The sequence below is a fragment of the Salvelinus fontinalis genome, chromosome 6 (assembly GCF_029448725.1).
Source record: "Salvelinus fontinalis isolate EN_2023a chromosome 6, ASM2944872v1, whole genome shotgun sequence".
NCBI classification, from domain to species: domain Eukaryota; kingdom Metazoa; phylum Chordata; class Actinopteri; order Salmoniformes; family Salmonidae; genus Salvelinus; species Salvelinus fontinalis.
The window spans coordinates 7,556,124-7,582,412 of NC_074670.1; the positions used below are offsets into that span (position 1 = coordinate 7,556,124).

General features: G+C 39.1%; 2 protein-coding genes across 17 annotated transcripts in view; one reads left to right on the forward strand and one right to left on the reverse strand.

The window, feature by feature from the left end:
* The first annotated feature begins 904 nt into the window (after positions 1-904).
* Positions 905-7,004, forward strand: LOC129856921 (casein kinase II subunit beta-like). Its single transcript, XM_055924698.1, has 7 exons — positions 905-1,040; positions 1,576-1,650; positions 2,135-2,237; positions 2,561-2,676; positions 3,716-3,791; positions 4,065-4,254; positions 4,493-7,004. Exons 2-7 carry the CDS (start codon positions 1,579-1,581, stop codon positions 4,581-4,583), a joined length of 648 nt encoding a protein of 215 aa, XP_055780673.1. The 5' UTR covers positions 905-1,040; positions 1,576-1,578; the 3' UTR covers positions 4,584-7,004.
* Positions 7,005-7,077: 73 nt separating this feature from the next.
* Positions 7,078-26,289, reverse strand: part of LOC129856918 (uncharacterized) — an 83,478-nt gene continuing 64,266 nt past the window's right edge. For 15 of the 16 annotated variants that reach the window (XM_055924686.1, XM_055924678.1, XM_055924680.1 and 12 more), the window contains 4 exons: positions 9,850-9,972; positions 9,515-9,643; positions 9,367-9,441; positions 7,078-9,233 (listed from right to left, as the gene is read on the reverse strand). In XM_055924686.1, the coding sequence (XP_055780661.1) occupies positions 9,204-9,233; positions 9,367-9,441; positions 9,515-9,643; positions 9,850-9,972 (357 nt within the window). In that variant the 3' untranslated portion in view covers positions 7,078-9,203. The remainder of the gene's footprint in view (positions 9,234-9,366; positions 9,442-9,514; positions 9,644-9,849; positions 9,973-26,289) is intronic. The other variant, XM_055924693.1, reaches the window with a different exon arrangement.

Sequence of the window (26,289 nt, forward strand, 5' to 3'; positions counted from 1 at the left end):
CTTTGAGTGTTTGTGTAATGGTGAAAAACATCACTCTAAAAGTGAAAAGGTAAAATTATATATTCCCTTTCTTTCTATGTAAGTGTCGAATAAAAATAGAGTCAAACTTGTTTGAGTAAGCCCCTCTTCTCCTCCAAAGAATGCAAAATCCTACCTTCAGTTATAGCAGCACCCAACGGGATAGCTACCCTGCCTTGCCTGTTGAACATGACAACAGGAAAGACCCAAATATCATCGGTGTCCTGGGCAGAGATCAAGGGAGGCAGTGAGATCCAAATACTTCAATAACCTACAGATATCTCCAACCAAACATTCCTAGGAAAAAGAGTGCGCTTTCGAGGGAATCTCAGTTCAGGAGATGCATCTTTGGCTTTCTCCATGGTGGAGTACAGTCACAGCCGATGGTACAGATGTAGGTTGCAGATGGGACAAAATAAACACTGCTTTGAGGTCAAGCTACAGGTTAAAGGTGAGTATTTGCTAGTACAGTCGTGGCCAAAAGTTTTGAGAACGACACAAATATTAATTTTCACAAAGTCTGCTGCCTCAGTTTGTATGATGGCAATTTGCATATACTCCAGAATGTTATGAAGAGTGATCCGATGAATTGCAATTAATTGCAAAGTCCCTCTATGCCATGCAAATGAACTGAATCCCCCAAAAACATTTCCCCTGCATTTCAGCCCTACAGTCAGAACGAATGAGTGCGCTTGAGCATTTAGGCCCTATTATTATTTTTTATTTTTTTCGTTCTTTGAATTAGTTAATTCTATTAATTTAAATCTTTAGATTATTCATATCTTATTTTTTAAATATTTTTATAAATAGATTGGGCTCTTCTGATATGCGAGCTGGAGTTCGCGAACGACCCATCACTAGTACTTCGCGGTTTGACTGGAAGAGCAAACTGTTCATCAACACAGGTCGGGGAAGCCGAAGATTCCACCGGAAGTAGTATTCTTGTTTACAGCAGTTAGCTAAGGTGCTAGCTAGTTAGCAAAGTAGCTACCGGTAGATCTATCTAGCTAACATAAAAGAGGGTGAGTAAACGTGTGCTGACACAACACATTTGGATTTACACAGTACTAAATTAATTGTTTAGTTTCAAATCTGTATGGATTTCATGCGTGTGGAAAATGTCCGTTACCTAGCTAACGTTATTAATTAAACTAACGTAACTAGCTAGCAAACACGGAGTTAGCTAGCTAGCGTTTCTATGTAGCTAACGTTAGCTAGTTAGAGTTCTTTATGCATAATTTGACTAACAATAGGTTTTTGTTCTAGCCCAGTACTAACACATCTGGGCTTGATGATTTGATTAGATTAGCTAGCTAGCATATCTGGGGCAGAAATAAAGCCTGCAGTGTACACATACTTCAGGTCCCTGGACCAGAATGGAATACACCACTAGCTAAAATCAAATGTTATTGGTCACATACACATGGTTAGCAGATGTTATTGCGAGTGTAGCGAAATGCTTGGCCCAGCTAGCTTTAAATTCTAGTGCATCAATGGAAATTCTGAAATGCATGTAATTTTTGCATGCCGTTGCACCATCACCCCCCACTTGTTCAGAGGATGAGCAGCTCGGAGGAGGTGTCCTGGATCTCCTGGTTCTGTGGCCTGAGGGGGAATGAGTTCTTCTGTGAGGTGAGTAGATAGCTAGTTAAGTCAGAACATCACAGAATGAGAAGGACAGACAGGGGAAATACTATTGCTCTGACTTAGCCAACTGTTTGTGAAGCTAGTTGAGTGTTTGAAATACAGAATGAACTGTTACAGCTACCAGCCAAATATACCCTAAACACAGATGGAGAATTCCATGTGAAAGAGGACCAGAATACAGTGTTTAAAGTCATAGGGTGGTTTTGTATTGATGCCATAGTGTGTAACCGTGACATGAGCTTGTTATTGCATGGTGGTATCTTCAGATATTCAAACACAGTGCATGCACCGTGTAGGCTACGTTGCTTAATTCTACCTTTAACTCTTCTGCTTGTCTTAATTGCCAATACTGAAGTAATCCCTTTAACCTGTTATGCAATTGACCAACCGTGGCCTATTCATAAAGCGTAGTAGACAGTGTTTGGCAGCTGAAAGCTACTAACCATGTTGATCCATTCCACTTCACAAGGTTGATGAGGACTACATTCAGGACAAGTTTAACCTGACAGGGCTCAATGAGCAGGTGCCACACTACCGCCAGGCCCTTGACATGATCCTGGACCTGGAGCCAGGTGAGCTCATCACTACACCGTCTGGCATGACTTCACACTGACACTTCCTATAGGCTAATTTATCAGTTGTGTTTGTATTTACAAGTGCCTTTCAAAAGACCCAAGGACACAGTACTGTGACTACATACTTTGATTCATCTATAGGCTGAAGTCTACCTTGTGTTGATCTGAAAGCCTCATTTATGTGTGTGTATAAAGAAAGGAAAGACCTGTAGACGCTATAATGCTGCCTCCCAGTGCTTTATTCATGCACCATGTCACTATAGGCTTCTGTGTACCTTGTGTGTTGATCTGAAAGCCTCACTGTCATGTCTGTCTGTCAGATGAGGAGCTGGAGGACAACCCCAACCAGAGTGACCTGATAGAGCAGGCAGCAGAGATGCTGTACGGGCTGATCCACGCACGCTACATCCTCACCAACAGAGGCATCGCTCAGATGGTAGTAAACCCTACATCTGTATATATTGTTCTGGAGTCTGGATAATCTCTATATCAGGGGTCTCCAGCAGGTAGACTGTGAGCTACCAGTAGCTCGCATCCCACCTAGGAGTAGCTCGCCAATCAATTTTGAAATTACATGCATTTTTTTCATGTGTTCTGTGGCAAACTCATAAATGTAAAGCTCCCGGCTATCAAAGCCACGTTGACATTGTCCAACCCCTAGTTAGCCACTATTGGCTTAAAAAGCCAAACGTAACACAATCTGCCAATTTAATTTCCAGCAATATTGCCCCTGTCTGTTTAGGGTGCTCATTTGTCTGTGTGTAGCCAGTTAGCGACCGGAGTCTTTTGGGTAGACTGGAAAAAACGTTCCCAAAAAACGTTCTCAATTAAATGCATATTGCAAAGTAGGCTTATCTGACAGAACTATCGTGATGATTATTTGTATCAATGAGGTGCCGATTTGTTTTGCAAACTCTGTCATGACGTGCTGCAGCAGTAGGTAACTGCATCAACATCACTAGACTGACACATTCCTCTCTTGCGAGATGTGCAATTAAAGGGTAAATTACACTCAAATTAAAATGGGTTAGTTTTTTTCCCAGACCTCAAAAATGGTCTTCTCATGTGATTTTTAAGCTTTGACATGGACTCAGAACAACCATTTTCCTTCTTTCTCTATGAAGAAATGTAATATTGAGCAAATGTTACTAATAATAATAATAATCCCAAACCAGGAGAAATAAAACAGTGAAAAGAGAATTCAGGAAAATTTGGAATATAATTTTATGGGGCCACTTGGTTGTCTATTAACCATTATTTTACCAGGTATATTGACAAAACAACTATTTGAAAGCTATAAAATAAAAATGTAGCTCGTGACATGTTTCATTTTTTTGTTGGTTTTAAGTAGCTCATGCTAGAAAAGGTTGGAGACCCCTGTTCTAAATTCTACCTGTCTGTTTATGTAGTTAGTTTGGCTTTCTTGGGCTAGCTGTGTGACCATGTTTCACATTGAAATAGTTTTTGGTTTGCAGCTGGATAAGTACCAACAAGGGGACTTTGGCTATTGCCCAAGAGTGTACTGTGAGAATCAACCCATGCTTCCTATTGGTGAGTTTGACTTTAATGTGTTCATACTCCTGTTCACTTACAGAACATACCTCTTCTCTTCTCATGAAATTGAACCATTTCTCTCCAGTCACCTTTGAACTATATCACAGATTGTCAGCAGTATTTCACACAGGTCTGAGGGAATCTTCAAAAAGATTACTCTTGCTTGCACAGTAAATATATTTGATCAATATTTAATTGCCAGCTGACACCAGAATAGACTTCTGTGCCCTCAGCTGTGTTACATAGATGTTGATCTCTCCTCTCCCATAGGTCTGTCAGACATCCCAGGTGAGGCGATGGTGAAGCTGTATTGTCCAAAGTGCATGGATGTGTACACCCCCAAGTCCTCCCGGCACCACCACACGGACGGGGCCTACTTTGGGACAGGCTTCCCCCACATGCTATTTATGGTGCACCCAGAGTACCGGCCAAAACGACCTGCCAACCAGTTTGTGCCAAGGTTTATTTCTATAATTATCTTTGCAAATTCATCAAGATGCTCTGTTTGGCCCATTTGATTACATATGATTTGTTAGTGTTATTACATAATTCATGTTCAGCTGGGAACTGTAACAAAAAGCATTTGCTTGATTTGAAGATGACATGTTTTCCCTCGGTAAGGAGATTGAGACATGTTAGCAGCCTTCTACTATCCACACTGTGTTATTGTGTTGTAATATTTAGTTGTTTTTTCTCAGGCTTTATGGCTTCAAGATCCACCCCATGGCTTATCAACTCCAACTCCAGGCTGCCTCCAGCTTCAAGAGTCCTGTGAAGGCTATTCGCTAGAACTTACACACCCGGCCGGGAAAGAGACATTTTGACTTGGTTGAAATGGAAGCAGTGGATTATGTAGCTCAATAAAGGCTTGTTAAAAACACATTATGACAGATGAAATACATGCATGTAGATCAGGGATGGGAAAGTCCAGTCATCAGGGTCGCAGTGGTGTCACACTATTACCCCATTCATAGCAAACACCGCTGATTAAACACATTGCATTCTAAACTGAGGATCATGATTAGTTCATTATTGGAGTCAGTTGTGTTAGCTGCAGCAAAAATATGACAACAATCAGGCCCCAGAAGGACTGGAGTTGACCATCCCTGGATGTCCGGACCAGGCCATCATCTGTCTGTTACACAGAATGCTCTTTGGTGATTGGCTCTAGCCTTTAGCCTATCATAACCCTACTGACTACAATCTTGCAACTCTTCCCCTCTCCTTGACAGAACCCAATCTTTCAAACCTTTTTTCAGTTTGGCTCGCTAAGGCAGGGTCCTGAGCCCCCCCCCCCCCCCCAGGTGCAAGTTTTGATTTTTGCCTAATTCTGATCTTTTGCCCAATTCTTGTCAAAAGAGCTGATGTGATTGGTCAGAATTGGGCAGCCTGTGTGAGCGCCTCCTAATACCTGTTTTCACACTATCATGCCGACCTGCACCGTATTGGGCTGACTCGGATACATTCTCTTCATGGTTCCATTACCGACCTGCACCGTATTGGGCTGACTCGGATACATTCTCTTCATGGTTCCATTACCGACCTGCACCGTATTGGGCTGACTCGGATACATTCTCTTCATGGTTCCATTACCGACCTGCACCGTATTGGGCTGACTCGGATACATTCTCTTCATGGTTCCATTACCGACCTGCACCGTATTGGGCTGACTCGGATACATTCTCTTCATGGTTCCATTACCGACCTGCACCGTATTGGGCTGACTCGGATACATTCTCTTCATGGTTCCATTACCGACCTGCACCGTATTGGGCTGACTCGGATACATTCTCTTCATGGTTCCATTACCGACCTGCACCGTATTGGGCTGACTCGGATACATTCTCTTCATGGTTCCATTACCGACCTGCACCGTATTGGGCTGACTCGGATACATTCTCTTCATGGTTCCATTACCGACCTGCACCGTATTGGGCTGACTCGGATACATTCTCTTCATGGTTCCATTACCGACCTGCACCGTATTGGGCTGACTCGGATACATTCTCTTCATGGTTCCATTACCGACCTGCACCGTATTGGGCTGACTCGGATACATTCTCTTCATGGTTCCATTACCGACCTGCACCGTATTGGGCTGACTCGGATACATTCTCTTCATGGTTCCATTACCGACCTGCACCGTATTGGGCTGACTCGGATACATTCTCTTCATGGTTCCATTACCGACCTGCACCGTATTGGGCTGACTCGGATACATTCTCTTCATGGTTCCATTACCGACCTGCACCGTATTGGGCTGACTCGGATACATTCTCTTCATGGTTCCATTACCGACCTGCACCGTATTGGGCTGTCTCGGATACATTCTCTTCATGGTTCCATTACCGACCTGCACCGTATTGGGCTGACTCGGATACATTCTCTTCATGGTTCCATTACCGACCTGCACCGTATAGGGCTGACTCGGATACATTCTCTTCATGGTTCCATTACCGACCTGCACCGTATTGGGCTGACTCGGATACATTCTCTTCATGGTTCCATTACCGACCTGCACCGTATTGGGCTGACTCGGATACATTCTCTTCATGGTTCCATTACCGACCTGCACCGTATTGGGCTGACTCGGATACATTCTCCATGGTTTCCTTTCCCGCATGGTTCCATTACCGACGGTGGACACGTAACTTGGCAGTGTGAAAAGGGTGATATACAACAATCTTCAATGATTATTCATATCCAGATGATTGGCTGAGAATCCAATTAACAACCAGTTTGATATGTATTATAGATTCCTTAGAGAATGGATGCTGCACAAATTGAAGACAGAGTTTATTAGATGTATATGTTCTCAGGGTGAAGGGCAACATGGGTCTGCTTTGTGCTGACATAAAATACCAGTGCTGGAACACTCACTGTCCCAAAGTGAAAATGGCCGGGCCACTTAAGCCATCATTAGTTGTAAACATGTCCGTGACAGAGCAGTTGTCTCTTGACTGGACACTGAGACTCATGGTTTCTCTTGCATTGGTCTGTTACAATATGAAGTGATATTGAACACACAGGTGGATGTCTTTCATGTTGATAACCTGCAGCTACAACTAGTTTACATTATGGTACTACATTTTACATGAAAGATTTGTTTCTTTCAGTCTACAATTCCAGTGGTAAAGCTATTATTGATTTTCTGAATTCTGTATGCAAGCATCTGGAATTAAAAATGTAATAAAATTGTATTTCTTACAATTCTATTGGTCACCTTTTATTAAAAACTGTTCTTATTGTGACTGAAGTCATGCTCAGATAGACACTACACCACTTGATAATTCATTCTGATTTTATTTAACTTTAAGACAGGGATATGTCACAGAAAAGCAACAATATGTTTACAAATCTAAAAACGAAGGGTTCCGCTGAGATTCTAGTTTATGCCCTCAAGATCCTTCTAGCTAATGGTTTGTGCCACCTTCACAAACTTCTTCAGAGGAGAAGAAAGGTCTGCTACCAATTGTCATTCTCTAAAAGGGTTCTCATACACGTATCTTTATCTGATCTACAAAAGGACAGGGTACAGCAATCTACTCTAAAACAGGTGGTAAGAAAGATATACAAACTAGATTATTATGAATGTGACTTCTGTGTCTAAAAGCCTGCAAACATGTTCGTGTTTTAAAAAACATCCCAGTACAATGAATCACATGAAACAGTCTCTACTTTACAAAGAAATGATGGTAGAACATGTACAAAAGGACAAAATATGTTCCCCTATATGAAAGAAAAGCCACATACACTGGGACAGCTGCCTTTTGATAGTGATAAATACATCTTGCACATGTACTACGGTGTTTAAGAGCTGAGTATCATTTGGACCCATCTATCTGCAGGGCTAGAATGTACATTAAGACTGAACATTCTTCATACAATCATATACAGAGGGGTTTTGTCCTGCAGTATTGACAAAGACATAAAACCTGAGAAACAGACTAAAGCATTGTTTCATCAAATCAACAACAAAAGGATCTGAAAATCAATCACGTTTCGATCTAAAATCCTTTTAAGGGACAATACACAGCGGGACTTTCCATTGCTCTCACATCAGACTGCGTGGGGCAGTCCTAGAGGTCAAAGGTGCATTAAAAGAGGAAGAAAAAACAATGCTGAATACGTACTGGGAAACATGGGACACTCCCAAAATCAAGCTGTAAAAAAAAAGACAATATTGATATGAGAAGCTACCATTGGGTAGGATATGAACTTCAATAACTTAAAAACCTAATTTTGTACAAATACTATAAAAGCAGTAATGCTATAAAATAGAGTAAACATTTAAAAACAGACAGTTGTCATCACGTCAAAGTTTATAACGAGGGTCATCGTGGCCTGACCTAGTAGTATTACACATGTTAACTTGGCTGGTTAAGAAAGAGATATTTTACCTGAGCAGAGAACAAATCCAAAACAGGCCTGCTTGTTTGAGTATGCAATATCTTTGTTCAATACTTTTAAGTGAGGTATGTCATTTCAATTTGAATATTCAATAAAAAAATAATATTCCTCAATTACAAACGTAAACAAACTCAAAGGAGTTATCCCTTTCCAAAAATGCGTCTAGTTTTTGTTCAGCATCTTAATCTGATTGAAAAAGTCTGATAATGTTATTACTTAAAGCTCAGTTGAAAACAGTGCATTTCTATCAAAATGAGCATGTTAAAGGGAGACTCAGTAAAATGCCGTTGCCTCGACCAGCACCGCAGATATTGAGATGAGCGAGATGCAAGACTTTGCTCTCACACAGTATTTGGGCATGTGCACGGGTTCGCTTCACTCTGTTCACAGCGTTGGAACCATGGCACCAAAACAGAGGAGAAGTTGAGCCTCTCACTTCTATGCTCTTAGTTGTTTTGCTGAAATTGACCCACTACGCTGTTAACTTTCTGCATCTCTGTCATATCGCTGAGTCCACACTTAAACTCAATGATACAGTAGTAGCAATACAAACGACAGAAAAATATGTTGTAAATAAACATTTAAAAGCAAACGACCTAAATGCTCTTAGAACTGAAAAGGTTCATCTTTCCTACTACAATAATTTTAAAAAAGTAATTTGGCGAAATATGAGGTTTGAGTGGAATAGACCAAAATGAAGCCACCATACAGTCAGAACAGCAGTATGGAAAGAGAGGACACAAGAGGCTTTCTCCCTGGCCTGTTCATATCCCACTGGGCAGGGAGACACCAGGATGCATCCCAACCAGGGCTCTGGTCATTTGAGATGCAACCACGGTGGTTCTGGAGGGGACCAGTCAGGACACAATGTCAGTATGGGTTGAGGAGGTGGGGGTGGCTCTGGGACAGGGAGGTTAGTCACTTGGTCCCCTGTACTACAAAGCTCTGGTGTCTTGAGCATCAGATCCATAGGGCTCCCTGACTGTGTGTTGAGCTGAATCACATTGCTGTTGCTCCGCCGTCGCTTCCCTGCAGGAGACAAAGCTTCAGTCAACCTTCACCTAGCTGGTTGTACACCTTATGACAGAAATGTGTCACAGAGAAGCATTGTGCTTGACCAGGCCTTGGTGTGTGTAGAAGGAGCCGTCATACTACACTGTACCTGGTCATCCTCTGAGTCGGCACTGATGACGATTCTCTTCTCCACTCTGGTCTCTGACACTCCTCCTTTCACCACCTGGGACAAGAGAAATAGTCAGAGGCCATGACACAGCTGAGGTGTGTGTGTGCGGTCTATGGTGTGCCCTTACCTTGGAGATGTGAGTGGTGGTGGTAGTAATGGAGGTGCCACTGGTTTCCCTGCTGCTCTCTGAGGTAAAGGTCTGAATGCTGCTCAGTGCTGTGGCCTCTTTCCCCCCGTCTGTCCCGTCAACTGACCCCTGAGAGGAAACAAACAGAAATAATGGCTCCATGGTAACACCTCAGACATCGGTGGCGTTAAAGACGGTGCACTGTACTGAACGTTTCAGAAAGAAATGCCATGTATTGATCCGTGAACACTGCCCTGATTGTACCCGGTGGTAGATGAACCACAGCTCAGAGTTGCCCAGCTGTAGCATCATCTTTATTATCATAGGGTGGCTACCTCTGCAGACTCGTAGGTGATAGTCTGGGTCTGAACGATAGGGACATCCTTAGTGGAGACATCAGTAGGGAGGGAGTTGGACACGTCTGTGATGGTGACTGTCTGGGTCTGCACCAGAGGGGGCTGGGGTGGGAGGAGAACACACTCCAGTCAGTTTGACTGAACGTTGCACATTGACATGTCATAAGAGCTGACATGTTTCCTTCTATGTCACACATGTCACACAGACATATAGGCTCTATATCATATCATTATATCTGAATCTTACATGATGTTGTGTCCAGTGTTGATATACATTATTGGTTGTGCCCAATTGAACATTGCACAGCTGTAATTTTCCAATGTTTCATCAACCACTCCCCATGAAAAACCCTCAAACCACACCTCTCTTTTCATTCACAACTGATTGGGTCCCTCATTCCCACTCCCCATTCTAGTTTTACCAAGATGTCCTTCCCACCACCACGAGGTCAGAGAGAGAAAGACAATTCATCTAGTGTGTCAGAGAGAGAAAGACAATTCATCTAGTGTGTTAGAGAAAGACAATTCATCTAGTGTGTCAGAGAGAGAAAGACAATTCATCTAGTGTGTTAGAGAGAGAAAGACAATTCATCTAGTGTGTCAGAGAGAGAAAGACAATTCATCTAGTGTGTCAGAGAGAGAAAGACAATTCATCTAGTGTATCAGAGAAAGACAATTCATCTAGTGTGTTAGAGAAAGACAATTCATCTAGTGTGTCAGAGAGAGACAATTCATCTAGTGTGTTAGAGAAAGACAATTCATCTAGTGTGTCAGAGAGAGAAAGACAATTCATCTAGTGTGTCAGAGAGAGAAAGACAATTCATCTAGTGTGTCAGAGAAAGACAATTCATCTAGTGTGTCAGAGAGAAAGACAATTCATCTAATGTGTCAGAGAGAGAAAGACAATTCATCTAGTGTGTCAGAGAAAGACAATTCATCTAGTGTGTTAGAGAAAGACAATTCATCTAGTGTGTCAGAGAGAGAAAGACAATTCATCTAGTGTGTCAGAGAAAGACAATTCATCTAGTGTGTTAGAGAAAGACAATTCATCTAGAGTGTCAGAGAGAGAAAGACAATTCATCTAATGTGTCAGAGAGAGAAAGACAATTCATCTAGTGTGTCAGAGAAAGACAATTCATCTAGTGTGTTAGAGAAAGACAATTCATCTAGTGTGTCAGAGAGAGAAAGACAATTCATTTAGTGTGTCAGAGAAAGACAATTCATCTAGTGTGTCAGAGAGAGAAAGACAATTCATCTAGTGTGTCAGAGAGAGAAAGACAATTCATCTAGTGTGTCAGAGAGAGAAAGACAATTCATCTAGTGTGTCAGAGAAAGACAATTCATCTAGTGTGTCAGAGAAAGACAATTCATCTAGTGTGTCAGAGAGAGAAAGACAATTCATCTAGTGTGTCAGAGAGAGAAAGACAATTCATCTAGTGTGTGAGAGAAAGACAATTCATCTAGTGTGTCAGAGAGAGAAAGACAATTCATCTAGTGTGTCAGAGAGAGAAAGACAATTCATCTAGTGTGTCAGAGAGAGAAAGACAATTCATCTAGTGTGTCAGAGAAAGACAATTCATCTAGTGTGTCAGAGAGAGAAAGACAATTCATTTAGTGTGTCAGAGAAAGACAATTCATCTAGTGTGTCAGAGAAAGACAATTCATCTAGTGTGTCAGAGAGAGAAAGACAATTCATCTAGTGTGTCAGAGAGAGAAAGACAATTCATTTAGTGTGTCAGTGAAAGACAATTCATCTAGTGTGTTAGAGAAAGACAATTCATCTAGTGTGTTAGAGAGAGAAAGACAATTCATCTAGTGTGTTAGAGAAAGACAATTCATCTAGTGTGTTAGAGAAAGACAATTCATCTAGTGTGTCAGAGAGAGAAAGACAATTCATCTAGTGTGTCAGAGAGAAAGACAATTCATCTAGTGTGTCAGAGAGAGAAAGACAATTCATCTAGTGTGTCAGAGAGAGAAAGACAATTCATCTAGTGTGTCAGAGAGAGAAAGACAATTCATCTAGTGTGTCAGAGAGAGAAAGACAATTCATCTAGTGTGTCAGAGAGAGACAATTCATCTAGTGTGTTAGAGAGAGAAAGACAATTCATCTAGTGTGTCAGAGAGAGAAAGACAATTCATCTAGTGTGTCAGAGAGAGAAAGACAATTCATCTAGTGTGTTAGAGAAAGACAATTCATCTAGTGTGTCAGAGAGAGAAAGACAATTCATCTAGTGTGTTAGAGAAAGACAATTCATCTAGTGTGTCAGAGAGAGAAAGACAATTCATCTAGTGTGTTAGAGAGAGAGAGACAATTCATCTAGTGTGTTAGAGAGAGAAAGACAATTCATCTAGTGTGTCAGAGAAAGACAATTCATCTAGTGTGTTAGAGAGAGAGACAATTCATCTAGTGTGTTAGAGAGAGAAAGACAATTGATCTAGTGTGTCAGAGAAAGACAATTCATCTAGTGTGTTAGAGAGAGAGACAATTCATCTAGTGTGTCAGAGAGAAAGACAATTCATCTAGTGTGTCAGAGAGAGACAATTCATCTAGTGTGTCAGAGAGAGAAAGACAATTCATCTAGTGTGTCAGAGAGAGACAATTCATCTAGTGTGTTAGAGAAAGACAATTCATCTAGTGTGTCAGAGAGACAATTCATCTAGTGTGTTAGAGAAAGACAATTCATCTAGTGTGTCAGAGAGAGAAAGACAATTCATCTAGTGTGTTAGAGAAAGACAATTCATCTAGTGTATCAGAGAAAGACAATTCATCTAGTGTGTCAGAGAGAGACAATTCATCTAGTGTGTCAGAGAGAGAAAGACAATTCATCTAGCGTGTCAGAGAGAGACAATTCATCTAGTGTATCAGAGAAAGACAATTCATCTAGTGTGTTAGAGAAAGACAATTCATCTAGTGTGTCAGAGAAAGACAATTCATCTAGTGTGTCAGAGAGAGACAATTCATCTAGTGTATCAGAGAAAGACAATTCATCTAGTGTGTTAGAGAAAGACAATTCATCTAGTGTGTCAGAGAAAGAAAGACAATTCATCTAGTGTGTCAGAGAGAGACAATTCATCTAGTGTGTTAGAGAAAGACAATTCATCTAGTGTGTCAGAGAGACAATTCATCTAGTGTGTTAGAGAAAGACAATTCATCTAGTGTGTCAGAGAGAGAAAGACAATTCATCTAGTGTGTTAGAGAAAGACAATTCATCTAGTGTATCAGAGAAAGACAATTCATCTAGTGTGTTAGAGAGAGAAAGACAATTCATCTAGTGTGTCAGAGAGAGAAAGACAATTCATCTAGTGTGTCAGAGAGAGAAAGACAATTCATCTAGTGTGTTAGAGAAAGACAATTCATCTAGTGTGTCAGAGAGAGAAAGACAATTCATCTAGTGTGTTAGAGAAAGACAATTCATCTAGTGTGTCAGAGAGAGAAAGACAATTCATCTAGTGTGTCAGAGAGAGAAAGACAATTCATCTAGTGTGTCAGAGAGAGAAAGACAATTCATCTAGTGTGTTAGAGAGAGAGACAATTCATCTAGTGTGTTAGAGAGAGAGACAATTCATCTAGTGTGTTAGAGAGAGAAAGACAATTCATCTAGTGTGTCAGAGAAAGACAATTCATCTAGTGTGTTAGAGAGAGAGACAATTCATCTAGTGTGTCAGAGAGAAAGACAATTCATCTAGTGTGTCAGAGAGAGACAATTCATCTAGTGTGTCAGAGAGAGAAAGACAATTCATCTAGTGTGTCAGAGAGAGACAATTCATCTAGTGTGTTAGAGAAAGACAATTCATCTAGTGTGTCAGAGAGACAATTCATCTAGTGTGTTAGAGAAAGACAATTCATCTAGTGTGTCAGAGAGAGAAAGACAATTCATCTAGTGTGTTAGAGAAAGACAATTCATCTAGTGTATCAGAGAAAGACAATTCATCTAGTGTGTCAGAGAGAGACAATTCATCTAGTGTGTCAGAGAGAGAAAGACAATTCATCTAGCGTGTCAGAGAGAGACAATTCATCTAGTGTATCAGAGAAAGACAATTCATCTAGTGTGTAAGAGAAAGACAATTCATCTAGTGTGTCAGAGAAAGACAATTCATCTAGTGTGTCAGAGAGAGACAATTCATCTAGTGTATCAGAGAAAGACAATTCATCTAGTGTGTTAGAGAAAGACAATTCATCTAGTGTGTCAGAGAAAGAAAGACAATTCATCTAGTGTGTCAGAGAGAGACAATTCATCTAGTGTGTTAGAGAAAGACAATTCATCTAGTGTGTCAGAGAGACAATTCATCTAGTGAGTTAGAGAAAGACAATTCATCTAGTGTGTCAGAGAGAGAAAGACAATTCATCTAGTGTGTTAGAGAAAGACAATTCATCTAGTGTATCAGAGAAAGACAATTCATCTAGTGTGTCAGAGAGAGACAATTCATCTAGTGTGTCAGAGAGAGAAAGACAATTCATCTAGCGTGTCAGAGAGAGACAATTCATCTAGTGTATCAGAGAAAGACAATTCATCTAGTGTGTTAGAGAAAGACAATTCATCTAGTGTGTCAGAGAAAGACAATTCATCTAGTGTGTCAGAGAGAGAAAGACAATTCATCTAGTGTGTTAGAGAAAGAAAGATAATTCATCTAGTGTGTTAGAGAAAGACAATTCATCTAGTGTGTCAGAGAGAGAAAGACAATTCTTCTAGTGTGTCAGAGAGAGAAAGACAATTCATCTAGTGTGTTAGAGAAAGACAATTCATCTAGTGTGTCAGAGAGAGAAAGACAATTCATCTAGCGTGTCAGAGAGAGAAAGACAATTCATCTAGTGTGTTAGAGAAAGACAACTAATCTAGTGTGTCAGAGAGAGAAAGACAACTAATCTAGTATGTCAGAGAGAGAAAGATAATTCATCTAGTGTGTTAGAGAAAGACAACTAATCTAGTGTGTCAGAGAGAGAAAGACAATTCATCTAGTGTGTCAGAGAGAGAAAGACAATTCATCTAGTGTGTCAGAGAGAGAAAGACAATTCTTCTAGTGTGTCAGAGAAAGACAATTCATCTAGTGTGTTAGAGAAAGACAATTCATCTAGTGTGTCAGAGAGAGACAATTCATCTAGTGTGTCAGAGAGAGAAAGACAATTCTTCTAGTGTGTCAGAGAAAGACAATTCATCTAGTGTGTTAGAGAAAGACAATTCATCTAGTGTGTCAGAGAGAGACAATTCATCTAGTGTGTTAGAGAAAGACAATTCATCTAGTGTGTTAGAGAAAGACAATTCATCTAGTGTGTCAGAGAGAGACAATTCATCTAGTGTGTTAGAGAAAGACAATTCATCTAGTGTGTTAGAGAAAGACAATTCATCTAGTGTGTCAGAGAAAGACAATTCATCTAGTGTGTTAGAGAAAGACAATTCATCTAGTGTGTCAGAGAAAGACAATTCATCTAGTGTGTCAGAGAGAGAAAGACAATTCATCTAGTGTGTCAGAGAAAGACAATTCATCTAGTGTGTTAGAGAGAGACAATTCATCTAGTGTGTCAGAGAGAGAAAGACAATTCATCTAGTGTGTCAGAGAGAGAAAGACAATTCATCTAGTGTGTCAGAGAAAGACAATTCATCTAGTGTGTCAGAGAGAGAAAGACAATTCATCTAGTGTGTCAGAGAAAGACAATTCATCTAGTGTGTCAGAGAAAGACAATTCATCTAGTGTGTCAGAGAAAGACAATTCATCTAGTGTGTCAGAGAGAGAAAGACAATTCATCTAGTGTGTCAGAGAGAGACAATTCATCTAGTGTGTCAGAGAGAGAAAGACAATTCATCTAGCGTGTCAGAGAGAGAAAGACAATTCATCTAGTGTGTTAGAGAAAGACAATTCATCTAGTGTGTCAGAGAAAGACAATTCATCTAGTGTGTCAGAGAGAGAAAGACAATTCATCTAGTGTGTCAGAGAGAGACAATTCATCTAGTGTGTCAGAGAAAGACAATTCATCTAGCGTGTCAGAGAGAGAAAGACAATTCATCTAGTGTGTTAGAGAAAGACAACTAATCTAGTGTGTCAGAGAGAGAAAGACAACTAATCTAGTGTGTCAGAGAGAGAAAGATAACTAATCTAGTGTGTCAGAGAGAGAAAGATAATTCATCTAGTGTGTTAGAGAAAGACAACTAATCTAGTGTGTCAGAGAGAGAAAGACAATTCATCTAGTGTGTCAGAGAGAGAAAGACAATTCATCTAGTGTGTCAGAGAGAGAAAGACAATTCTTCTAGTGTGTCAGAGAGAGACAATTCATCTAGTGTGTTAGAGAAAGACAATTCATCTAGTGTGTCAGAGAGAGAAAGACAATTCATCTAGTGTGTTAGAGAAAGACAATTCATTTAGTGTGTCAGAGAGAGAAAGACAATTCATCTAGTGTGTTAGAGAAAGACAACTAATCTAGTGTGTCAGAGAAAGACAATTCATCTAGTGTGTTAGAGAGAGAGACAATTCATCTAGTGTGTTAGAGAGAGGGAGACAATTCATCTAGTGTGTCAGAGAAAGACAATTCATCTAGTGTGTTAGAGAGAGAGACAATTCATCTAGTGTGTCAGAGAGAAAGACAATTCATCTAGTGTGTCAGAGAGACAATTCATCTAGTGTGTTAGAGAGAGAAAGACAATTCATCTAGTGTGTCAGAGAGAGAAAGACAATTCATCTAGTGTGTTAGAGAAAGACAATTCATCTAGTGTGTCAGAGAAAGACAATTCATCTAGCGTGTCAGAGAGAGACAATTCATCTAGTGTATCAGAGAAAGACAATTCATCTAGTGTGTTAGAGAAAGACAATTCATCTAGTGTGTCAGAGAAAGACAATTCATCTAGTGTGTCAGAGAGAGACAATTCATCTAGTGTATCAGAGAAAGACAATTCATCTAGTGTGTTAGAGAAAGACAATTCATCTAGTGTGTCAGAGAAAGACAATTAATCTAGTGTGTCAGAGAAAGACAATTCATCTAGCGTGTCAGAGAGAGAAAGACAATTCATCTAGTGTGTCAGAGAGAGACAATTCATCTAGTGTGTCAGAGAGAGAAAGACAATTCATCTAGTGTGTTAGAGAAAGAAAGATAATTCATCTAGTGTGTTAGAGAAAGACAATTCATCTAGTGTGTCAGAGAGAGAAAGACAATTCTTCTAGTGTGTCAGAGAGAGAAAGATAATTCATCTAGTGTGTTAGAGAAAGACAATTCATCTAGTGTGTCAGAGAGAGAAAGACAATTCATCTAGCGTGTCAGAGAGAGAAAGACAATTCATCTAGTGTGTTAGAGAAAGACAACTAATCTAGTGTGTCAGAGAGAGAAAGACAACTAATCTAGTGTGTCAGAGAGAGAAAGACAATTCATCTAGTGTGTCAGAGAGAGAAAGACAATTCTTCTAGTGTGTCAGAGAAAGACAATTCATCTAGTGTGTTAGAGAAAGACAATTCATCTAGTGTGTCAGAGAGAGACAATTCATCTAGTGTGTCAGAGAGAGAAAGACAATTCTTCTAGTGTGTCAGAGAAAGACAATTCATCTAGTGTGTTAGAGAAAGACAATACATCTAGTGTGTCAGAGAGAGACAATTCATCTAGTGTGTTAGAGAAAGACAATTCATCTAGTTTGTTAGAGAAAGACAATTCATCTAGTGTGTCAGAGAGAGACAATTCATCTAGTGTGTTAGAGAAAGACAATTCATCTAGTGTGTTAGAGAAAGACAATTCATCTAGTGTGTTAGAGAAAGACAATTCATCTAGTGTGTCAGAGAGAGACAATTCATCTAGTGTGTTAGAGAAAGACAATTCATCTAGTGTGTTAGAGAAAGACAATTCATCTAGTGTGTCAGAGAGAGAGAGACAATTCATCGAGTGTGTCAGAGAAAGACAATTCATCTAGTGTGTTAGAGAAAGACAATTCATCTAGTGTGTCAGAGAGAGACAATTCATCTAGCGTGTCAGAGAGAGAAAGACAATTCATCTAGTGTGTTAGAGAAAGACAATTCATCTAGTGTGTCAGAGAAAGACAATTCATCTAGTGTGTCAGAGAGAGAAAGACAATTCATCTAGTGTGTTAGAGAAAGACAATTCATCTAGTGTGTCAGAGAGAGAAAGACAATTCATCTAGTGTGTCAGAGAGAGACAATTCATCTAGTGTGTCAGAGAGAGAAAGACAATTCATCTAGCGTGTCAGAGAGAGAAAGACAATTCATCTAGTGTGTTAGAGAAAGACAATTCATCTAGTGTGTCAGAGAGAGAAAGACAATTCATCTAGTGTGTCAGAGAGAGAAAGACAATTCTTCTAGTGTGTCAGAGAAAGACAATTCATCTAGTGTGTTAGAGAAAGACAACTAATCTAGTGTGTCAGAGAGAGAAAGACAATTCATCTAGTGTGTCAGAGAGAGAAAGACAATTCATCTAGTGTGTCAGAGAGAGAAAGACAATTCATCTAGTGTGTCAGAGAGAGACAATTCATCTAGTGTGTTAGAGAAAGACAATTCATCTAGTGTGTCAGAGAGAGAAAGACAATTCATCTAGTGTGTTAGAGAAAGACAATTCATTTAGTGTGTCAGAGAGAGAAAGACAATTCATCTAGTGTGTTAGAGAAAGACAACTAATCTAGTGTGTCAGAGAGAGAAAGACAATTCATCTAGTGTGTTAGAGAGAGAAAGACAATTCATCTAGTGTGTCAGAGAGAGACAATTCATCTAGTGTGTCAGAGAAAGACAATTCATCTAGTGTGTCAGAGAAAGACAATTCATCTAGTGTGTTAGAGAAAAACAATTCATCTAGTGTGTTAGAGAAAGACAATTCATCTATTGTGTTAGAGAGAGAAAGACAATTCATCTAGTGTGTCAGAGAGAGAAAGACAATTCTTCTAGTGTGTTAGAGAGAGAAAGATAATTCATCTAGTGTGTTAGAGAGAGACAATTCATCTAGTGTGTTAGAGAGAAAGACAATTCATCTAGTGTGTCAGAGAAAGACAATTCATCTAGTGTGTTAGAGAGAGACAATTCATCTAGTGTGTCAGAGAGAGAAAGACAATTCATCTAGTGTGTTAGAGAAAGACAATTCATCTAGTGTGTCAGAGAGAGAAAGATAATTCATCTAGTGTGTTAGAGAGAGACAATTCATCTAGTGTGTCAGAGAGAGAAAGACAATTCATCTAGTGTGTCAGAGAAAGACAATTCATCTAGTGTGTTAGAGAAAGACAATTCATCTAGTGTGTTAGAGAGAGAAAGACAATTCATCTAGTGTGTTAGAGAGAGAAAGACAATTCATCTAGTGTGTTAGAGAAAGACAATTCATCTAGTGTGTTAGAGAGAGAAAGACAATTCATCTAGTGTGTTAGAGAGAGAAAGACAATTCATCTAGTGTGTCAGAGAGAGAAAGACAATTCATCTAGTGTGTTAGAGAAAGACAATTCATCTAGTGTGTTAGAGAGAGAAAGACAATTCATCTAGTGTATCAGAGAAAGACAATTCATCTAGTGTGTTAGAGAGAGAAAGACAATTCATCTAGTGTGTTAGAGAAAGACAATTCATCTAGTGTGTTAGAGAGAGAAAGACAATTCATCTAGTGTGTCAGAGACAATTCATCTAGTGTGTTAGAGAGAGAAAGACAATTCATCTAGTGTGTTAGAGAAAGACAATTCATCTAGTGTGTTAGAGAGAGAAAGACAATTCATCTAGTGTGTTAGAGAAAGACAATTCATCTAGTGTGTTAGAGAGAGAAAGACAATTCATCTAGCGTGTCAGAGAGAGACAATTCATCTAGTGTGTTAGAGAAAGACAATTCATCTAGTGTGTCAGAGAGACAATTCATCTAGTGTGTCAGAGAGAGAAAGACAATTCATCTAGTGTGTCAGAGAGAGAAAGACAATTCATCTAGTGTGTTAGAGAAAGACAATTCATCTAGTGTATCAGAGAAAGACAATTCATCTAGTGTGTCAGAGAGAGACAATTCATCTAGTGTGTCAGAGAGAGAAAGACAATTCATCTAGTGTGTCAGAGAGAGAAAGATAATTCATCTAGTGTGTCAGAGAGAGACAATTCATCTAGTGTGTCAGAGAGAGAAAGACAATTCATCTAGTGTGTCAGAGAGAGACAATTCATCTAGTGTGTTAGAGAAAGACAATTCATCTAGTGTGTCAGAGAGACAATTCATCTAGTGTGTTAGAGAAAGACAATTCATCTAGTGTGTCAGAGAGAGAAAGACAATTCATCTAGTGTGTTAGAGAAAGACAATTCATCTAGTGTATCAGAGAAAGACAATTCATCTAGTGTGTCAGAGAGAGACAATTCATCTAGTGTGTCAGAGAGAGAAAGACAATTCATCTAGCGTGTCAGAGAGAGACAATTCATCTAGTGTATCAGAGAAAGACAATTCATCTAGTGTGTTAGAGAAAGACAATTCATCTAGTGTGTCAGAGAAAGACAATTCATCTAGTGTGTCAGAGAGAGACAATTCATCTAGTGTATCAGAGAAAGACAATTCATCTAGTGTGTTAGAGAAAGACAATTCATCTAGTGTGTCAGAGAAAGAAAGACAATTCATCTAGTGTGTCAGAGAGAGACAATTCATCTAGTGTGTTAGAGAAAGACAATTCATCTAGTGTGTCAGAGAGACAATTCATCTAGTGTGTTAGAGAAAGACAATTCATCTAGTGTGTCAGAGAGAGAAAGACAATTCATCTAGTGTGTTAGAGAAAGACAATTCATCTAGTGTATCAGAGAAAGACAATTCATCTAGTGTGTTAGAGAGAGAAAGACAATTCATCTAGTGTGTCAGAGAGAGAAAGACAATTCATCTAGTGTGTCAGAGAGAGAAAGACAATTCATCTAGTGTGTTAGAGAAAGACAATTCATCTAGTGTGTCAGAGAGAGAAAGACAATTCATCTAGTGTGTTAGAGAAAGACAATTCATCTAGTGTGTCAGAGAGAGAAAGACAATTCATCTAGTGTGTCAGAGAGAGAAAGACAATTCATCTAGTGTGTCAGAGAGAGAAAGACAATTCATCTAGTGTGTTAGAGAGAGAGACAATTCATCTAGTGTGTTAGAGAGAGAGACAATTCATCTAGTGTGTTAGAGAGAGAAAGACAATTCATCTAGTGTGTCAGAGAAAGACAATTCATCTAGTGTGTTAGAGAGAGAGACAATTCATCTAGTGTGTCAGAGAGAAAGACAATTCATCTAGTGTGTCAGAGAGAGACAATTCATCTAGTGTGTCAGAGAGAGAAAGACAATTCATCTAGTGTGTCAGAGAGAGACAATTCATCTAGTGTGTTAGAGAAAGACAATTCATCTAGTGTGTCAGAGAGACAATTCATCTAGTGTGTTAGAGAAAGACAATTCATCTAGTGTGTCAGAGAGAGAAAGACAATTCATCTAGTGTGTTAGAGAAAGACAATTCATCTAGTGTATCAGAGAAAGACAATTCATCTAGTGTGTCAGAGAGAGACAATTCATCTAGTGTGTCAGAGAGAGAAAGACAATTCATCTAGCGTGTCAGAGAGAGACAATTCATCTAGTGTATCAGAGAAAGACAATTCATCTAGTGTGTAAGAGAAAGACAATTCATCTAGTGTGTCAGAGAAAGACAATTCATCTAGTGTGTCAGAGAGAGACAATTCATCTAGTGTATCAGAGAAAGACAATTCATCTAGTGTGTTAGAGAAAGACAATTCATCTAGTGTGTCAGAGAAAGAAAGACAATTCATCTAGTGTGTCAGAGAGAGACAATTCATCTAGTGTGTTAGAGAAAGACAATTCATCTAGTGTGTCAGAGAGACAATTCATCTAGTGAGTTAGAGAAAGACAATTCATCTAGTGTGTCAGAGAGAGAAAGACAATTCATCTAGTGTGTTAGAGAAAGACAATTCATCTAGTGTATCAGAGAAAGACAATTCATCTAGTGTGTCAGAGAGAGACAATTCATCTAGTGTGTCAGAGAGAGAAAGACAATTCATCTAGCGTGTCAGAGAGAGACAATTCATCTAGTGTATCAGAGAAAGACAATTCATCTAGTGTGTTAGAGAAAGACAATTCATCTAGTGTGTCAGAGAAAGACAATTCATCTAGTGTGTCAGAGAGAGAAAGACAATTCATCTAGTGTGTTAGAGAAAGAAAGATAATTCATCTAGTGTGTTAGAGAAAGACAATTCATCTAGTGTGTCAGAGAGAGAAAGACAATTCTTCTAGTGTGTCAGAGAGAGAAAGACAATTCATCTAGTGTGTTAGAGAAAGACAATTCATCTAGTGTGTCAGAGAGAGAAAGACAATTCATCTAGCGTGTCAGAGAGAGAAAGACAATTCATCTAGTGTGTTAGAGAAAGACAACTAATCTAGTGTGTCAGAGAGAGAAAGACAACTAATCTAGTATGTCAGAGAGAGAAAGATAATTCATCTAGTGTGTTAGAGAAAGACAACTAATCTAGTGTGTCAGAGAGAGAAAGACAATTCATCTAGTGTGTCAGAGAGAGAAAGACAATTCATCTAGTGTGTCAGAGAGAGAAAGACAATTCTTCTAGTGTGTCAGAGAAAGACAATTCATCTAGTGTGTTAGAGAAAGACAATTCATCTAGTGTGTCAGAGAGAGACAATTCATCTAGTGTGTCAGAGAGAGAAAGACAATTCTTCTAGTGTGTCAGAGAAAGACAATTCATCTAGTGTGTTAGAGAAAGACAATTCATCTAGTGTGTCAGAGAGAGACAATTCATCTAGTGTGTTAGAGAAAGACAATTCATCTAGTGTGTTAGAGAAAGACAATTCATCTAGTGTGTCAGAGAGAGACAATTCATCTAGTGTGTTAGAGAAAGACAATTCATCTAGTGTGTTAGAGAAAGACAATTCATCTAGTGTGTCAGAGAAAGACAATTCATCTAGTGTGTTAGAGAAAGACAATTCATCTAGTGTGTCAGAGAAAGACAATTCATCTAGTGTGTCAGAGAGAGAAAGACAATTCATCTAGTGTGTCAGAGAAAGACAATTCATCTAGTGTGTTAGAGAGAGACAATTCATCTAGTGTGTCAGAGAGAGAAAGACAATTCATCTAGTGTGTCAGAGAGAGAAAGACAATTCATCTAGTGTGTCAGAGAAAGACAATTCATCTAGTGTGTCAGAGAGAGAAAGACAATTCATCTAGTGTGTCAGAGAAAGACAATTCATCTAGTGTGTCAGAGAAAGACAATTCATCTAGTGTGTCAGAGAAAGACAATTCATCTAGTGTGTCAGAGAGAGAAAGACAATTCATCTAGTGTGTCAGAGAGAGACAATTCATCTAGTGTGTCAGAGAGAGAAAGACAATTCATCTAGCGTGTCAGAGAGAGAAAGACAATTCATCTAGTGTGTTAGAGAAAGACAATTCATCTAGTGTGTCAGAGAAAGACAATTCATCTAGTGTGTCAGAGAGAGAAAGACAATTCATCTAGTGTGTCAGAGAGAGACAATTCATCTAGTGTGTCAGAGAAAGACAATTCATCTAGCGTGTCAGAGAGAGAAAGACAATTCATCTAGTGTGTTAGAGAAAGACAACTAATCTAGTGTGTCAGAGAGAGAAAGACAACTAATCTAGTGTGTCAGAGAGAGAAAGATAACTAATCTAGTGTGTCAGAGAGAGAAAGATAATTCATCTAGTGTGTTAGAGAAAGACAACTAATCTAGTGTGTCAGAGAGAGAAAGACAATTCATCTAGTGTGTCAGAGAGAGAAAGACAATTCATCTAGTGTGTCAGAGAGAGAAAGACAATTCTTCTAGTGTGTCAGAGAGAGACAATTCATCTAGTGTGTTAGAGAAAGACAATTCATCTAGTGTGTCAGAGAGAGAAAGACAATTCATCTAGTGTGTTAGAGAAAGACAACTAATCTAGTGTGTCAGAGAAAGACAATTCATCTAGTGTGTTAGAGAGAGAGACAATTCATCTAGTGTGTTAGAGAGAGGGAGACAATTCATCTAGTGTGTCAGAGAAAGACAATTCATCTAGTGTGTTAGAGAGAGAGACAATTCATCTAGTGTGTCAGAGAGAAAGACAATTCATCTAGTGTGTCAGAGAGACAATTCATCTAGTGTGTTAGAGAGAGAAAGACAATTCATCTAGTGTGTCAGAGAGAGAAAGACAATTCATCTAGTGTGTTAGAGAAAGACAATTAATCTAGTGTGTCAGAGAAAGACAATTCATCTAGTGTGTCAGAGAAAGACAATTCATCTAGTGTGTCAGAGAGAGACAATTCATCTAGTGTATCAGAGAAAGACAATTCATCTAGTGTGTTAGAGAAAGACAATTCATCTAGTGTGTCAGAGAAAGACAATTAATCTAGTGTGTCAGAGAAAGACAATTCATCTAGCGTGTCAGAGAGAGAAAGACAATTCATCTAGTGTGTCAGAGAGAGACAATTCATCTAGTGTGTCAGAGAGAGAAAGACAATTCATCTAGTGTGTTAGAGAAAGAAAGATAATTCATCTAGTGTGTTAGAGAAAGACAATTCATCTAGTGTGTCAGAGAGAGAAAGACAATTCTTCTAGTGTGTCAGAGAGAGAAAGATAATTCATCTAGTGTGTTAGAGAAAGACAATTCATCTAGTGTGTCAGAGAGAGAAAGACAATTCATCTAGCGTGTCAGAGAGAGAAAGACAATTCATCTAGTGTGTTAGAGAAAGACAACTAATCTAGTGTGTCAGAGAGAGAAAGACAACTAATCTAGTGTGTCAGAGAGAGAAAGACAATTCATCTAGTGTGTCAGAGAGAGAAAGACAATTCTTCTAGTGTGTCAGAGAAAGACAATTCATCTAGTGTGTTAGAGAAAGACAATTCATCTAGTGTGTCAGAGAGAGACAATTCATCTAGTGTGTCAGAGAGAGAAAGACAATTCTTCTAGTGTGTCAGAGAAAGACAATTCATCTAGTGTGTTAGAGAAAGACAATACATCTAGTGTGTCAGAGAGAGACAATTCATCTAGTGTGTTAGAGAAAGACAATTCATCTAGTTTGTTAGAGAAAGACAATTCATCTAGTGTGTCAGAGAGAGACAATTCATCTAGTGTGTTAGAGAAAGACAATTCATCTAGTGTGTTAGAGAAAGACAATTCATCTAGTGTGTTAGAGAAAGACAATTCATCTAGTGTGTCAGAGAGAGACAATTCATCTAGTGTGTTAGAGAAAGACAATTCATCTAGTGTGTTAGAGAAAGACAATTCATCTAGTGTGTCAGAGAGAGAGAGACAATTCATCGAGTGTGTCAGAGAAAGACAATTCATCTAGTGTGTTAGAGAAAGACAATTCATCTAGTGTGTCAGAGAGAGACAATTCATCTAGCGTGTCAGAGAGAGAAAGACAATTCATCTAGTGTGTTAGAGAAAGACAATTCATCTAGTGTGTCAGAGAAAGACAATTCATCTAGTGTGTCAGAGAGAGAAAGACAATTCATCTAGTGTGTTAGAGAAAGACAATTCATCTAGTGTGTCAGAGAGAGAAAGACAATTCATCTAGTGTGTCAGAGAGAGACAATTCATCTAGTGTGTCAGAGAGAGAAAGACAATTCATCTAGCGTGTCAGAGAGAGAAAGACAATTCATCTAGTGTGTTAGAGAAAGACAATTCATCTAGTGTGTCAGAGAGAGAAAGACAATTCATCTAGTGTGTCAGAGAGAGAAAGACAATTCTTCTAGTGTGTCAGAGAAAGACAATTCATCTAGTGTGTTAGAGAAAGACAACTAATCTAGTGTGTCAGAGAGAGAAAGACAATTCATCTAGTGTGTCAGAGAGAGAAAGACAATTCATCTAGTGTGTCAGAGAGAGAAAGACAATTCATCTAGTGTGTCAGAGAGAGACAATTCATCTAGTGTGTTAGAGAAAGACAATTCATCTAGTGTGTCAGAGAGAGAAAGACAATTCATCTAGTGTGTTAGAGAAAGACAATTCATTTAGTGTGTCAGAGAGAGAAAGACAATTCATCTAGTGTGTTAGAGAAAGACAACTAATCTAGTGTGTCAGAGAGAGAAAGACAATTCATCTAGTGTGTTAGAGAGAGAAAGACAATTCATCTAGTGTGTCAGAGAGAGACAATTCATCTAGTGTGTCAGAGAAAGACAATTCATCTAGTGTGTCAGAGAAAGACAATTCATCTAGTGTGTTAGAGAAAAACAATTCATCTAGTGTGTTAGAGAAAGACAATTCATCTATTGTGTTAGAGAGAGAAAGACAATTCATCTAGTGTGTCAGAGAGAGAAAGACAATTCTTCTAGTGTGTTAGAGAGAGAAAGATAATTCATCTAGTGTGTTAGAGAGAGACAATTCATCTAGTGTGTTAGAGAGAAAGACAATTCATCTAGTGTGTCAGAGAAAGACAATTCATCTAGTGTGTTAGAGAGAGACAATTCATCTAGTGTGTCAGAGAGAGAAAGACAATTCATCTAGTGTGTTAGAGAAAGACAATTCATCTAGT

Bases quoted from the DNA above. Each gene is read 5' to 3' on its own strand.
- LOC129856921 (XM_055924698.1), top strand. From the start codon at position 1,579: ATGAGCAGCTCGGAGGAGGTGTCCTGGATCTCCTGGTTCTGTGGCCTG. The intron at 1,651-2,134 runs GTGAGTAGATAG...CCACTTCACAAG, and splicing joins GGAATGAGTTCTTCTGTGAG to GTTGATGAGGACTACATTCA. The intron at 4,255-4,492 runs GTTTATTTCTAT...GTTTTTTCTCAG, and splicing joins GCCAACCAGTTTGTGCCAAG to GCTTTATGGCTTCAAGATCC.